Source organism: Alosa pseudoharengus, unplaced genomic scaffold (assembly GCF_046254945.1).
Source record: "Alosa pseudoharengus isolate Yale_2024_CS ecotype anadromous, Long Island Sound unplaced genomic scaffold, YU_APseudo_1.1 YU_APseudo_1.1_scf_20, whole genome shotgun sequence".
NCBI classification, from domain to species: domain Eukaryota; kingdom Metazoa; phylum Chordata; class Actinopteri; order Clupeiformes; family Clupeidae; genus Alosa; species Alosa pseudoharengus.
In genome coordinates this window covers 21,428,514-21,442,089 of record NW_027468664.1, presented here as the reverse complement: position 1 = coordinate 21,442,089, position 13,576 = coordinate 21,428,514, and the positions used below count along the sequence as shown (strand labels likewise).

The 13,576-nt window shown below is 47.8% G+C and overlaps 1 protein-coding gene across 1 annotated transcript in view; it reads left to right on the top strand.

Annotated features, from left to right (window-relative positions):
* appa (amyloid beta (A4) precursor protein a) overlaps positions 1-13,576 on the top strand; it is a 28,469-nt gene that overhangs the window by 8,090 nt on the left and 6,803 nt on the right. The window contains exons 2-10 of the mRNA XM_076296853.1: positions 4,824-4,991; positions 5,248-5,377; positions 5,657-5,769; positions 6,293-6,483; positions 7,295-7,596; positions 8,796-8,963; positions 11,173-11,306; positions 11,838-11,912; positions 12,780-12,938. Of these exons, the coding sequence (XP_076152968.1) occupies positions 4,824-4,991; positions 5,248-5,377; positions 5,657-5,769; positions 6,293-6,483; positions 7,295-7,596; positions 8,796-8,963; positions 11,173-11,306; positions 11,838-11,912; positions 12,780-12,938 (1,440 nt within the window). The remainder of the gene's footprint in view (positions 1-4,823; positions 4,992-5,247; positions 5,378-5,656; positions 5,770-6,292; positions 6,484-7,294; positions 7,597-8,795; positions 8,964-11,172; positions 11,307-11,837; positions 11,913-12,779; positions 12,939-13,576) is intronic.

Here is a 13,576-nt window from a genome sequence, read left to right as displayed (position 1 = left end):
CGCACACACACACACACACACACACAGATTCATGCACACGCAGAGGGAGAGAGGGAGGAGAGAGTTCATGCCTATGGGAGATAACAAGGGCTCTGGGCTTCTTTGAAGAAAGAGAAGAGAAATCTGCCTTTAAGGCTGTACTTAGTTTAGCTCAGTGAGGGATTAGAGTCAAGTCTGTCAACATGCAAATGTTATGTGTGTGTGTGTGTGTCTGTGCGTGTGTGTGTGAACAGATGGGAGGAGATTCATCATCATCTCAAGGGTCACAGAGCCCACACGACCCCTGAGCTTAAACTGACCAGTAGTGGTGTATCGGGCAGCTGAAAGTGATGTCGCATCTGTGGCGAGTAATATGCTCTGGATATATCAAAATGGATAGGGTGTATCACTGAAGAATACACACACACACACACACACACACACATTGGATGTAACGACTGACAAAGACCAGAAGTCCACTTGCATCCATTATACTCGTCCATGTAAGGCTTTGTTAGAGATGCCTTCAGCTCCTGAAATGGAAGACTGGCTTTTGGTACGGCTAATGTAGACTAGTCAAATGCCATGGACTATTAAGAAGGGTTCGGCTCATCAACATCTCTGATTATTTCTGCCAACTTCCCAGTCAGTCAGCTATTGAAACAATGTGTGTTTCTCCATTTGTTAATAAAACTTCATAGCAACAGAGTCATTTCAAGTCCTTCAGCTGCTTCACTGGAAATTTCCATTGACTGCAAGACTGGCAAACGGTAACCAGTGTTTTTTGCTGCCAGTGCCAACAAACATCAGCCTCGTGACCAGGCTTGACTGTCCTGAGTTACTTTTCTACCAGAGTTACTCTGTAACCTGTTGAGGAGTGAATTATTTTTTCTGGTTCCTTCTAGAATTCTACGAAACAATCTATAGTTTCAGTGTTCTTTATACAGTCTATGGGGAAAATCTCTGAGGCTAATTGTCGCATCATAATGCGGAAGTCTTAGTTCGCGACCATTCTAATCACATATTTGTGACCGTACTCCTCACAGCCCCAGGCAGTGACCCTGTTCACACAGGCAGCCTTGGCCCTGGTGTGTGGCATTAAAGCAGCGGCCGGTGATTAGACCATCGCACGCCTGGTGTGCGTAGCGAGTGGCCGATGCTGCCTGATTGACCGGGCGGAAGGCTGGTGCGAAACAAAGTAGCCTACTTTTTCGCAGACCTCCTCCTCCCTCCTCCCTTTCCCCTGGAGGTTGCCACGGTGACATTGGAAGGTTTTCACAGAATCGGCAGCGTCTCAGCCTCTCCGGTCCTCATTTCCCACACGATTTCTCGGCAGAGAGATTTGTCACTGTCATGGTGTGTGCGCGTGCGTGCGTGCGTGCGTGCGTGTGTGTGTGTGTGTGTGTGTGTGTGCATGCGTATGTGTGTGTGTGTAGTTCTGAAGTGTTAACTGCAGGGTTCGCCACCATGCTCCACTGGACCGTCTCAAGTGCTCCTAATTTTGTAATTTTGTTCCTAATGTTGTGTGTGTGTGTGTGTGTGTGGTGTGTGTGTCTAGAAGCAGGGAACACAGTTAGAGGAGTGTATTCTCTCCACGTATAACTTCTGCACAGTCAAAAGGAGCATGTTTTGTACATGGCTGGTGCAGAACTAGCTCATGGAGCCCTTGAACAGCCCTCTCCAGCCCTGCCCTGTACTGCTAGTGTGCAGAACAGACGTCTCCAAGGGCTTGCGTGCATGTGCTGTGGTCAGGGCTGGCCTGGCCTCCGTGCCCCCAGAGATGGCTTTATCAACAGAGCATGACTCTCTCACCGCAGTGCGTTAGCCACCGTAGCAGTGGGGCACACACACACTCTCACCAGCCCACTGACAGCATTAGTTAGGATGAGCTCTCTCTCTCCCGCTCTCTCTCTCTCTCTCCCTCTACCCCCCCTTCTCTCTCTCTCTCTCCCTCCCCCTCTCTCTCTCCTTCTCCCCCTCCCCCTCTCTCTGTCTCTGTGTGTATCAGTTGTTGGTGCCTGCAGGCCTAAGCTCAGAATGCTGATCCAGCAGCGCGAGCGAGGGACAGAAAGAGGCGGAGGATGAGAGAGAGGAAGAGAGAGATCACCACTCGGACAGGGATATGGGGAGTGCCCAGGCAGGGCTGATGAGAATGGACAGATGAGAGAGAGGAAGCAGGTGGAACGAGCGATGGCTGTCTGCCCTCATCTCATCACACCCCACCCTTTCTCTCTCTCTCGATCTCTTTCTCTCTCTTTCTCTGTTTCACCATTTCTTCAATATGATACAGTTCAATATGATCAGAACGTAAAAGCGAGAAGCGATCATGGAGAAACTAGGGGAAAGGGAAAAGGGAGAAGTTACTCAGCGGGAAAAGGAAGTCCGTACATGTTAAGGAAAAAATGCAGGAACTGAAACCAAGAAGGACTGGAGGGTGATGCTGAGTGACGCCCGATGGGCAGGAGAGAGTTTCTGCTGTTTCACGCCTACCCAGGGGGTTATTTTTTGCCTTCGCCTGCAATGCACACCTCGCCCTCACAATACTACGGTGCACTTCAAAACAGGCCAAGGGCGTGAGCTTGCAGTACTGCATAAAGATGACTAAATTGCAGTTATACTGACCAGAGTCCTTATATAGACACAGAGGTGTAAGATATGCGCTGGTCATTTCTGTTTTTAATGTCAAGTAAAAAAATAACACACCCTACCTCTCTTTTCAAGCACCACTTTATGGTTATGGGAATTGGCAGACGCCTTTGTCCAAAGCGAAACTTTAGTGTTGCTTCTTCAAATGGGTGATCTTGCTCACTGTGACGACTGTCCGTCTGTCTGTCTGTCTGCCTTCCTGTCTGTCTGTCTGTCTGCCTTCCTGTCTGTCTGTCTGGCTGCCTATCTGTCTGTCTGTCTGGCTGCCTATCTGTCTGTATGCTCAACTGGAAATAGGATATTTGGAACTATGGCTGTTTATGGCACTGGTTATACACTACCGTTCAAAAGTTTGGAGTCACTTAGAAATGTCCTTGTTTTTATCATTGATGTTGCAAATGACTTGTAGAAAGAAATGACTGATCTTTAATGCAATATCTACATTGCCCATTATCAGCACCCATTCATCCAATATTCCAAAGGCACTTTCTGTTTACTAATCTGATATCATTTTAAAAGGATAACTGACAAAACCAATTGCAACTGATCTCTATTCTGTCTATTATGTGGAAATAGAAATTTCTAGGTGACCCCAAACTTTTGAACGGCAGTGTATGTCTTCTGTAAGGCTGTTCACGACTATCTCGGCCATTGCTAAAATCAGTGAGCAGACAGACAATCCCTTACTGCTTTTGCGGCCAGTTGGGGCAAAAAGAATTGGTCCTGATCCCTAGAGGGAGGCCTGATCACACATATGGCAGTGCAGGAATTTGTCCCCGATCCCTGGGTGACCTCGCAGATGGCCGTGTGTTGGCTTCATGTGTGACAGTGTCATGTGTCACAGTGCAAGAGCACTGGGGCGGAGACGGATTTGTCACCCTGTGTGTGTGTGTGTGCGCTCAAAGAGAGGGATTTACAGATTTGCAGTAGTCTTCAGCATGTGGTGTGCCAGGATGGGTAGGAAGGACATGAACTCCTTTAGGCAACACATCCCCACGCTAATGAGAGGCTATCTGATCTGTCTGAGCCTGCGTGTGTGTGTGTGTGTGTTTTTGGTATAAGGGAATTGAAGGCCATTCACCATGTATCATCTCTCACAATTGAACCTTTGTGCTGAATCCAATACATTCAAATCACTAACAAGATTAGAACACAAAGTGTAACCATTCTCTCTCTCTCTCTCTCTCTCTCTCTCTCTCTCTCTCTCTCTCTCTCTCTCTCTCTCTCTCTCTCTCTCTCTCGCTCTCTCGCTCTCTCGCTCTCTCGCTCTCTCTCTCGTTCTCTTTCTCCCTCTCCCCATCCCTCTTTTTCTCCCCTTGAACTCCCTGGCTCCTTAACACAATGCTGTCTTTCAGAGGCATTTTTCCTCTTTCCTCCTTCAAAGGCCTCAAATCATGTGCGCACACACACACACACACTAACACTAGTATACACCCACACACATTAGCGCAAACTACTATTAACAAGACCACTTAACATGGGCACTTTAATTAATTAATTAATTAATTAATTAATTAATTAATATTAATATTAATATTGACTTTACATTTGTGTGTGTGTGTGTGTGTGTGTTTCCTATCTGAAAGAGAAAAGCTGCTATTAAAGGGGACAGGTGCCGGTTGAAGGGCAGCCAATTGAAAAAGCCTTTGCCTTCCTGCTGACATCAGTTCTGTTCTGACCCGCACCACAGGTTAAAGCAGGAACACAGCGTGTGTGTGCCGGTGTGTGTGTGTGTGTGTGTGTTCTCTCCCACATGTCTTCCAGGTCCTTCCCTGCTGTTTCTCATTCTGTTGTTCTAATTGAAGAGGCCGTGCTCCTCATAGATGCCCATACCTTTTAATTAGCCCTTCCACATCAAAAGCCAATGGCAACCCCCTTCTGGAATGATTGACAGCTGAAGGGGTGGAGTGAAGCGTCTCAGCCAAGCCACCACTGGCTAAAATAAAGCCAAACGTTAATGCAATCCAGACGGATCAACCAACAGATCACACATGTTGTCTTGTTTGTTTGTTTGATTGATCACTGAGTCTATGGGAAGTCATGAGATAATTTGGGCAGAGGACTAACTCTCTCTCTCTCTCTCTCTCTCCCTCCCTCTTTCCCTTTTTCCATCCCCTCTTTCTCTCCCCCTTCTCCCTCTCTTTTTCTCTCTCTCTCTCTCTCTCTCTCTCTCTCTCTCTCTTTCTCCCCTTCTCTAGGTGCCATCGGACGAGGGCGGCGGTCTCCTGGCAGAACCGCAGGTGGCCATGTTCTGCGGGAAGCTGAACGTGCACATCAACGTGCAGACGGGCAAGTGGGAGCCCGACCCCAGTGGAACCAAGAGCTGCATTGGCACCAAGGAGGGCATCCTGCAGTACTGCCAAGAGGTAAGGGAGGGAGGGAGAGAGAGAGGGAGGGAGGGATGAAGAGGAAGAGGGAGGAGTGGGGGAACAATGAACGGAAGAAAGGGAGGTGGAACAATTGGGCAAATGATCGTGTTTGGAAATGGAAATGATAAGAAGTGATAAGAAATGGTGTAAGTGGTAAGACATTCAGAGGGCATAAGATGAACCCAATGAACACACAAAAATAGAAATACTTAAGTGTGTGTGTGTGTGTGTGTGTGTGTGTGTTTTCTCACAGGTTTACCCTGAGCTGCAGATCACAAATGTGGTGGAGGCCAACCAGCCTGTCAGCATTCCCAACTGGTGCAAGAAGGGCCGCAAGCAGTGCCGCAGTCACGTGCACATTGTGGTGCCCTACCGCTGCCTAGGTGAGTGTGTGTGTGTGTAGACTTCTGAAGTGTTCGCTTCAGGCTGTGCCTCCTTCATCATGAGACAGGCTTGTCTCAAGTGCGACTGTGTGTGTCTGTCTGTGTGTCTGTGTGTGTGTGGGTGTGTGTGTGTGGGTGTGGATGGGTGCACATCTCTTGCTGTGTGTGCCTGTGAGATTTGCACATTCATTAACACAGTTAATGCACTTTTAATGTGTCTTGTCGAACTGTTGATGTATTAACACCCCCCCCCCATCTCTGTTTGCGTGCGTGTGATAGTTGGAGAGTTTGTGAGCGATGCCCTGCTGGTTCCCGACATGTGCAAGTTCCTGCACCAGGAGCGCATGGACATGTGCGAGAGCCACCTGCACTGGCACACCGTGGCTAAAGAGGTGCGTATATACACACACACACACACACACACAGACACATGGACACACACACAAACACACACACACACACACAAACACAAGTACACAAACACACACACACACACACACACACTGGCAGCAAACTTCCTGTGAGTCCTGCCTAAAGAGGCCGACTCATGCATTAGCGGCTGTGTATTTACCACTCTTGACATAATGATTAAATGCATTCTGCCACAGGCATTCACAATCTCTTTATATCACATCAACTGCATGTCATGTTGCCTGCAGGAGACTCTGGAAGAGAGATAATCAAATCCATTGATCACAGCAGCATCCTGTTTTCTTTAATGCCCTTATTTGTGTGTGTGTGTGTGTGTGTGTGTGTGTGGTTGCGTATTACTGTCGCAGTACATTTACGCTTCAGTGGAATATCATGTTCTTACTGCGCGCCTAAATGAGTTTGTATGAGCTGATTTATACATTAATTCTACTTCTGCTCAAACCCCCCCCCCCCCCCCCCACACACATACACTTCTTATCTCAGTCTTGCGGGGACCGCACCATGAATCTCCATGACTACGGGATGCTGTTGCCGTGCGGCATTGACCGCTTCCGTGGCGTGGAGTTCGTCTGCTGCCCCAGCGAGGCGGAGCAGGAAGCGGACAGTGCTGAGCTGGAGGTGGACGACTCAGACGTCTGGTGGGGAGGAGCCGAGACTGATTACACCGACAACAGGTACACACACACACCCATATGTGTCCGCATACAGAAAAAGGTAATCATTAACGTGTGACACACTCTCACGCATGCACACAAACATTCCAACAGATGCACATATGCACACTTATCTAGGTTTTGGTGATACATTTCCTCTCTGCTTTCAGATCATTCAGCAAACCAATACAGCCACTCACAGACTTTCTTACACACACACACACACACACACGCACACACACACACACCAAATCATGTATCACCACCCATTTTATGATGATGAACAGTCCCCATTTAGTCACCAAGTCTAAAGTACATCAGGTGCTGTTCTAATCTGGAGTTCCTATCCCCTGGACGGATGTACTAGGCTTAGGGGGCGGAGGATATTGTTCTGTGATCAGAGGTTTTAGAATGTGGAGATGGGCTCCTCTTACTCATAGCGTCGGACGGAAATGTATTTCCGTATAGAAGCCAGGATTAAGGTTAGACAGATGTGGATTGGGAAAGTGACACACTGCAGTAATGAAGGACTGCAGTGTTACCTTATTAAGTTATTGCAGTATTACTTCTTAAATCTCCTGAGTTCTTCGTGTAGGCTACATCACAATGTTAACTGCTCTCTAAAAGTAACTGCTCTCAAAATGTACATTTATGGCAGAGACTTGCCTGTATTGACACAGAGGTATCAGACACAGACACAGACACCCTCTCTCCTTTTCTCGATCTCCTCTCTCTCCTCTCTGCTCTTTCCCTCTCTCGCTTCACACCTCCCCTTTCCCTCTCTTTTCTCTCTCTCACTCTCTCACACTCTCTCTCTCCTCTTTGTCTGCAGCATGGTCAAAGAGGCTGTAGAGCCCGTAGTAGAACCTGAACCCGAGCCGGAACCAGAACCCGAACCCGAGCCCAAGCAGGAGCAGGAGGAGAGCCGGCCTGCCGTCTTCGAGGAGTACGAGGAGTACGACCAGGAGGAGGCCGCCGAGGACAACGACCAGGACGGCGACGGCCAGGAGGACGAGGAGGACGACGAGGAGGATGACGACGAGGATATTGCCGACGACAGTGAGCCCACCACCAGCGTTGCCATGACGACCACCACAACCACCACCACCGAATCTGTGGAGGAAGTGGTCAAAGGTGAGCGAAAGAGTCAAGGCCCCGTGTCCACTATATCCCAGTGCTTTTGCTGCAGTATCTTTTTGGTTGAGGTGAAAATGACTATGAGTTCTACTCTGGTTAAGGTTCACTGGGCAGGACTACTCCACAGTGTTCAGCTCCCCGACGTCCCATGAGTGCTTTGCTGATATTGTATTTTTTGACACGCATAAATTTGTGGGTGTGGTTACGTTTAGCTAGTATGGGAGTATTGTACATATTATTATGCATTAGGGCTGTCACTTTTGTGAAAAAATCCTGTTCGATTTTTGAGACATAAGTGTTCATTGAATCGATTGTAAAATCGATATTTTTATGTCTAAAGACGTTTCCATTTTCAACGCCAAATATAGGCCAATCCACAAACAACTAACAGGCATTAGGACGAACGTAAAGAGGGCGCTTGTAGACGCAAACCAGCAATATTTCTGATTATTTATTGGTGTGAAATTTCATGCACAATAACAAACAGGAATGCAACATTCTCGAAAAACAATAAGCCGAGTGGACTGCCATTACATCAGTGACAAACATGACTGCAGGTTTCAACGTAACTGTGTCTGTGTTTACGATTAGAAATGTTAAACAAATTTCGCCTACATAGAACTCGATTGCACAGTTTGCATAGCCTACCCCTTTGTTCTACTCCGTAGTTTGATATACCAAAAATCCGAAGGCACATCAAACTCCTCAAGTTATTAGGGCCTATCACTCGTCTCTTCATGCCGCACAGGTTGATCGCGTTGTCCTCCATTTTTTGGCAAAACACAAGCAGCACAGCAGCTGATTGAAACCGCTGTTTCCGGTGTGTAAAATTGGTGGGAATTTTCTTTTTAGCTTTCGCAATGCTTACTGCACTTCGGAATTCTTTTATATTCTTATCTTCTTGTTTGTGAGTTTTGTTACATCTATCTTTTTCATTTGTTTAATTCGTTTAAAATTAAGTGTACATATTTGCTTAAAATCGATTCCCTATTTTAGTTTTTGTGTTGTTTTATCCAATCATTTGTGCAATCGATTTTCGAACGTAAAGTGACAGCCCTATTATGCATGCGTATGAACCTCATTCATTCTGCATTTGAATACATGTGTGTGCGTGCGTGTGTGTGTTTGTGCATTATCGTCCTTATCATTTTGGTCTGTGTGTGTGTGACTGCGCTCCTGCGTGGTGCGCTCTGTAGAGGTGTGCCTGTCCCAAGCAGAGACGGGCCCGTGCCGGGCCATGCTGCCCCGCTGGTATTTCGTGGGCGAGGAGGGCCGCTGCGCCCCCTTCATCTACGGCGGCTGCGGCGGCAACCGCAACAACTTTGAGTCGGAGGAGTACTGCCTGTCCGTCTGCAGCAGTCTGAGTAAGTGGCCCCCGCGGAGGTCCAGGGGGCTGTCCGGCGACCTGCGTGTGTGTTGGGGTCGCTAGCAGCCGTCTAAAAGCCGCCGCCACCTTCTCTCCGTTCTGAGCACTGGGTGTCTAATGTAACCACTGGCAGTCTGACACTAACCACCACCACCGTTAACTTGGTTTTCTCACACAGGCTTTCTAATGTTGTTTTAGTATGCCTGGATTCACACGTGTGTGTGTGTGTGTGTGTGTGTGTGTGTGTGTGTGTGTGTGTGTGTGTGTGTGTGTGTGTGTGTGTGCCCTCACGTTCCTCCTCACATATCCTAACCCAGAAATGTCTGTGCACTTTTCTCCTCACCTTATGTCTTAGTGATTTTTCCAGGCTTTTAACAGGCATGACTGCTCCTACTTTGACTGCCTATATAGTGTGTTGGTGTGAAGTGAAGCAATTCCCATGTTCTCTCAGCTCTCTCCCTCTCCCTCTCTCTCTCTCTCTCTCTCTCTCTTTCTTTCTCTCCCTCTCATCTCTCTTCCTCCCTCTTCCTCTCTCTCTCCCTCTTCCTCTCTCTCTCCCTCTTATCTCTCTTCCCCTCTCTTCCTCTTCCTCCCTCTCTTCCTCTCTCCCTCTTCCTCTCTCTCTCCCTCTTCATCTCTCTCTCTTTCCCTCCTCCTCCCTCTCTTCCTCTTCCTCTTTTCTCTGCTCTCTCCCCTGGCTTTGAGACTGCGGAGTGTTTCCGTGTGCGTTTTCTGCTCAGTTGAGCATGACCCTCATGCGAAATGCTCCTTTTCTCAAATAAACCCTTTCTTTCTCTAAGCCACTGTGCTCCTATCAAAGCTTAAACATGAGAGCCTACACACACACCAACACACACACAAACACCAACACACACACACACACGTACGCATGCACACACACATACACACACACACACATTTTCCCTCATTTAAACACACACACGTATAATCACACACATGCAGACACACACTCCTGCACAAACAAGTACAGATTCGTGCCAAGTCTTGGTGAATGCTCCTGTTGTGCTTTGAGAAGTGGGCAGTTGAGTCATATGGTACCATATGAGCAAACCTGCTTCACATGATGGAGGCACACACACACACACTAACACACACAAACTTGGTATTTGTCTTAATAATATTATCTTATCTTAACTGGGAAATCTACAGTGGATAGCTTAGCCACACACACACACACACACACACACACACATACACAAACTTTGCAACCAAGCTTAATTAATAATGCATTAACTTGAATTTCACACACACACACACGCACACACACTCACCCACACAAACTAGGTATCTTTGTCTTAATAATATTATTTTATCTTAACTGGCAAATCTACAGTGGATAGCTCACACACACACACAAACTTTGCAACCAAGCTTAACAGTGCATTAACTTCAATTTCACACACACACGCACACACACACTCACCCACACCTCTGTGTTTAATGATGTCATCTCTAATGGCGCTCTTTAATGAGCTGTCATGAAGGCAGTGCACTGCGGCGCGAGCCTGCAGGAGTTTCCACTGATGAGAGCGCCAGCACCACAAAACTCACCACAGGCCTTATATAACCAAAATATACACACACACAAACGCGCACGCACATACACGCGCGCACACATACACACACACACATACACACACACACGCACACGCACGCACACACACACACTTATATCTCAATATTGTTCTCTCTCTCTCTCTCTCTCTCTCTCTCTCTCTCTCTCTCTCTCTCTCTCTCACACATGTATAGAATCTCTCAAACACTCTTTTCTATCCAATTCCTATTGATTCTTTTTCCTCTTGCGAAGTCTGCTGTGTATTCTCCCTCCCACACACAAACAGCAACACGCAGTGGCATCCAGCCAGTGTCCTCTCCACATCCGGTGGTCTACTCGTGTTTCACTTGTTTGTCCCCTCTGCGGTTTGATGGAAGCCGCAGTGACGTGTCTGTTTCGCTGACGTTTGAGCCTGGCACTCAAAACGCGGTGCTCTGCCCTCACCCTGTAGTTGTCTGGCTTGATCACTCCGCTAACGTGCCTGCTAACACACCGCCTGAAATGTTCTCACGGGTGATGGGTCTAACTCTTAACACAAACCGCAGAGCGCAGTGATTAACAGAGTGTTTCTCTCCACCCCCCCCATCTCTCTGTCTCTCTCCATCTCGGTCCTTCTATCGGTCCTCTGCAGTGCCCACTCCCACCCCCGCCACCCCTGACGCCGTGGACCATTACCTGGAGCTGCCCGGAGATGAGAATGAGCACGCTCACTTCCAGAAGGCCAAAGAGAGCCTGGAGGCCAAACACAGGGAGAAGATGAGCCAGGTGAGCAAGGCGAGGAGAAGGGGAGCGAGAGGGAGGGAGAGGGAGAGAAAGGGAGAGGGGGATGAATGAAAGAGTGTGATGTGAAGAGGGATTAGAGAGTGGGTATCAGGCAGAACTAGTCTGATTAAAAGAGGACCGAACAGTGGAGAGGAGGAAAAAAAGGAAAAGGGGAGAGAGAAATGGAGAGAGAAATGGAGAGAGAAATGGAGGGAGGGAGGGCGAGAGGGATAGGGAGGGGGAGAGAGAGCTAGATGGAATGGGTGACAAGAGAAGACTTTAATAATGTGAGATTAAATTCAGTCTCCCCAGGTCCCTGGTGGGAAAGTGGGGGAGGTAAAAATAGCAGTGGCATGTTTTTAATACTAGTCTCATTATATTTTCTCCTCCTCATTATTCTGTCAAACATTCACATTATTACATCTGGGACAAAGACATGGATCGACACAGACAGGGAGACAGTCACATCTCAGTCAGTAAATGTAATTGTCAGTAATCGTGATTATGTGTGTTTGCGTGTGTTTATGTGTGTAGGTTATGAGGGAGTGGGAAGAGGCAGAGAGACAAGCTAAGAGTCTCCCACGTGCAGACAAGAAGGCTGTGATCCAGGTTAGACTCACACACACACACACAAACAAACACAAATGTGGAAACCCATGTTTATTTCAGTTTGTTTATAGCTCAAAAACAGTCTTTCTGCATTATTATGGAAGGTATAGACACCATTTTGCAGCCACTCATAAACAGTAATGACTTTAATTAAACACAGCTGAAGTCTAGCTAAAAGCCTAATTGAAAGCCCCTTGTGCAGACACACATTTAGCTTAGTGGGAAGTGTAGTAATTAAGAAATAGGAGCAGCTTAGTCTCCACTGACTAGGAACACAATCTTATTTATTCTGTTCCCCTCTCTCTCTCCAACATCCTCTCTCATTTCATCCCCTCTGTTCATCCTTCTTTGTGACTCTCTCTCTCTCTCTCTCTCTCCCATTTTCTCTTTATTCCTCCACTAACCACTCTGCCTTAATCTCTCCCCACCCCGTACTCTGTCTCTTTTCCTTTCTCACTCACTCATTCTCTCCATTCTCTCTTAATTCTTCTTCTCCTCCCCTCCCTCTTCCTCTCCTCTTCCTCCTACTCCCACTCTTTCCATCCATTTCTTCACCTCCTCCTTTTATTCCCTCTATTCCTTCTCCTCCTCCCCTTGTCCTCCTCCTCTTCTCAACTTCCTCATTCTTCCTCTCCTCTTACATCTTCTTTCTCTTTCTATCTATTCTCTCTCCTCCTCCACCTCCTCTTCCTCCTCCTCATCCCCATCCTCTTCCTTCTCCTCCTCCTCTTCCTCCTTCTCATCCACATCCTCCTCCTTCTCCACCTCCTCTTCCTCCATCTCCTCCTCCTCATCCACCTCCTCCTCCTCCTTCTCATCCACATCCTCCTCCTTCTCCTCCTCCTCCTCCTCCTCCTGCTGCTGCAGCACTACCAGGAGATGGTGGAGGCCCTGGAGCAGGAGGCGGCGCGCGAGCGTCAGCAGCTGGTGGAGACACACATGGCCCGAGTGGAGGCGCTGCTCAACGACCGCCGCCGCATGGCCCTCGAGAGCTACCTCACCGCCCTGCAGGCTGAGCCCCCCAGGGTACGACACACACACACACACTGACACACACTGACCCACACACTGACCCACACACTCACACACACCGACACAGAGTTATATATACAAGTATGTAGCCTAAGTGCATTAGGTATACTCATGTCTACACACCATTGCACACTCACAGGAGAACAGAAAAAGGGATTGCATACACATAAACATATGGTCAGCTTTGTCACTGCATAATGCATGGCTAACCTCTTAGGAGCACACATGCGCTCTTTTGCACTCACAGATTTCAGAATTGAATGCACCACATGAGTCTCAATACAGATTACACAGTAATGTTACTCAGATGACAGTTTGACTGCCACATTGCTGTCTGTCTGTATCTCAGAACCGTCTCCCTCCCCGGTGTAGTGTTTCATTTTCATAGCAAAATAATCAAATAACAGCACACCCACTCAGTTCAGCAGAGCAGAGGATTACACTCCACAGGGACTCACGCCGCACATGCACACCAACACACGCACACCAACACACGCACACCAACACACACACCAACACGTACCTTCATACACTGACTCAACCAAGGCCACCATTGTAGTGACCAGGCTACACTCTACCATGACAAACACAATCCTCACACATTCCATGGAGGCCATTGAGGGGTCAGACAC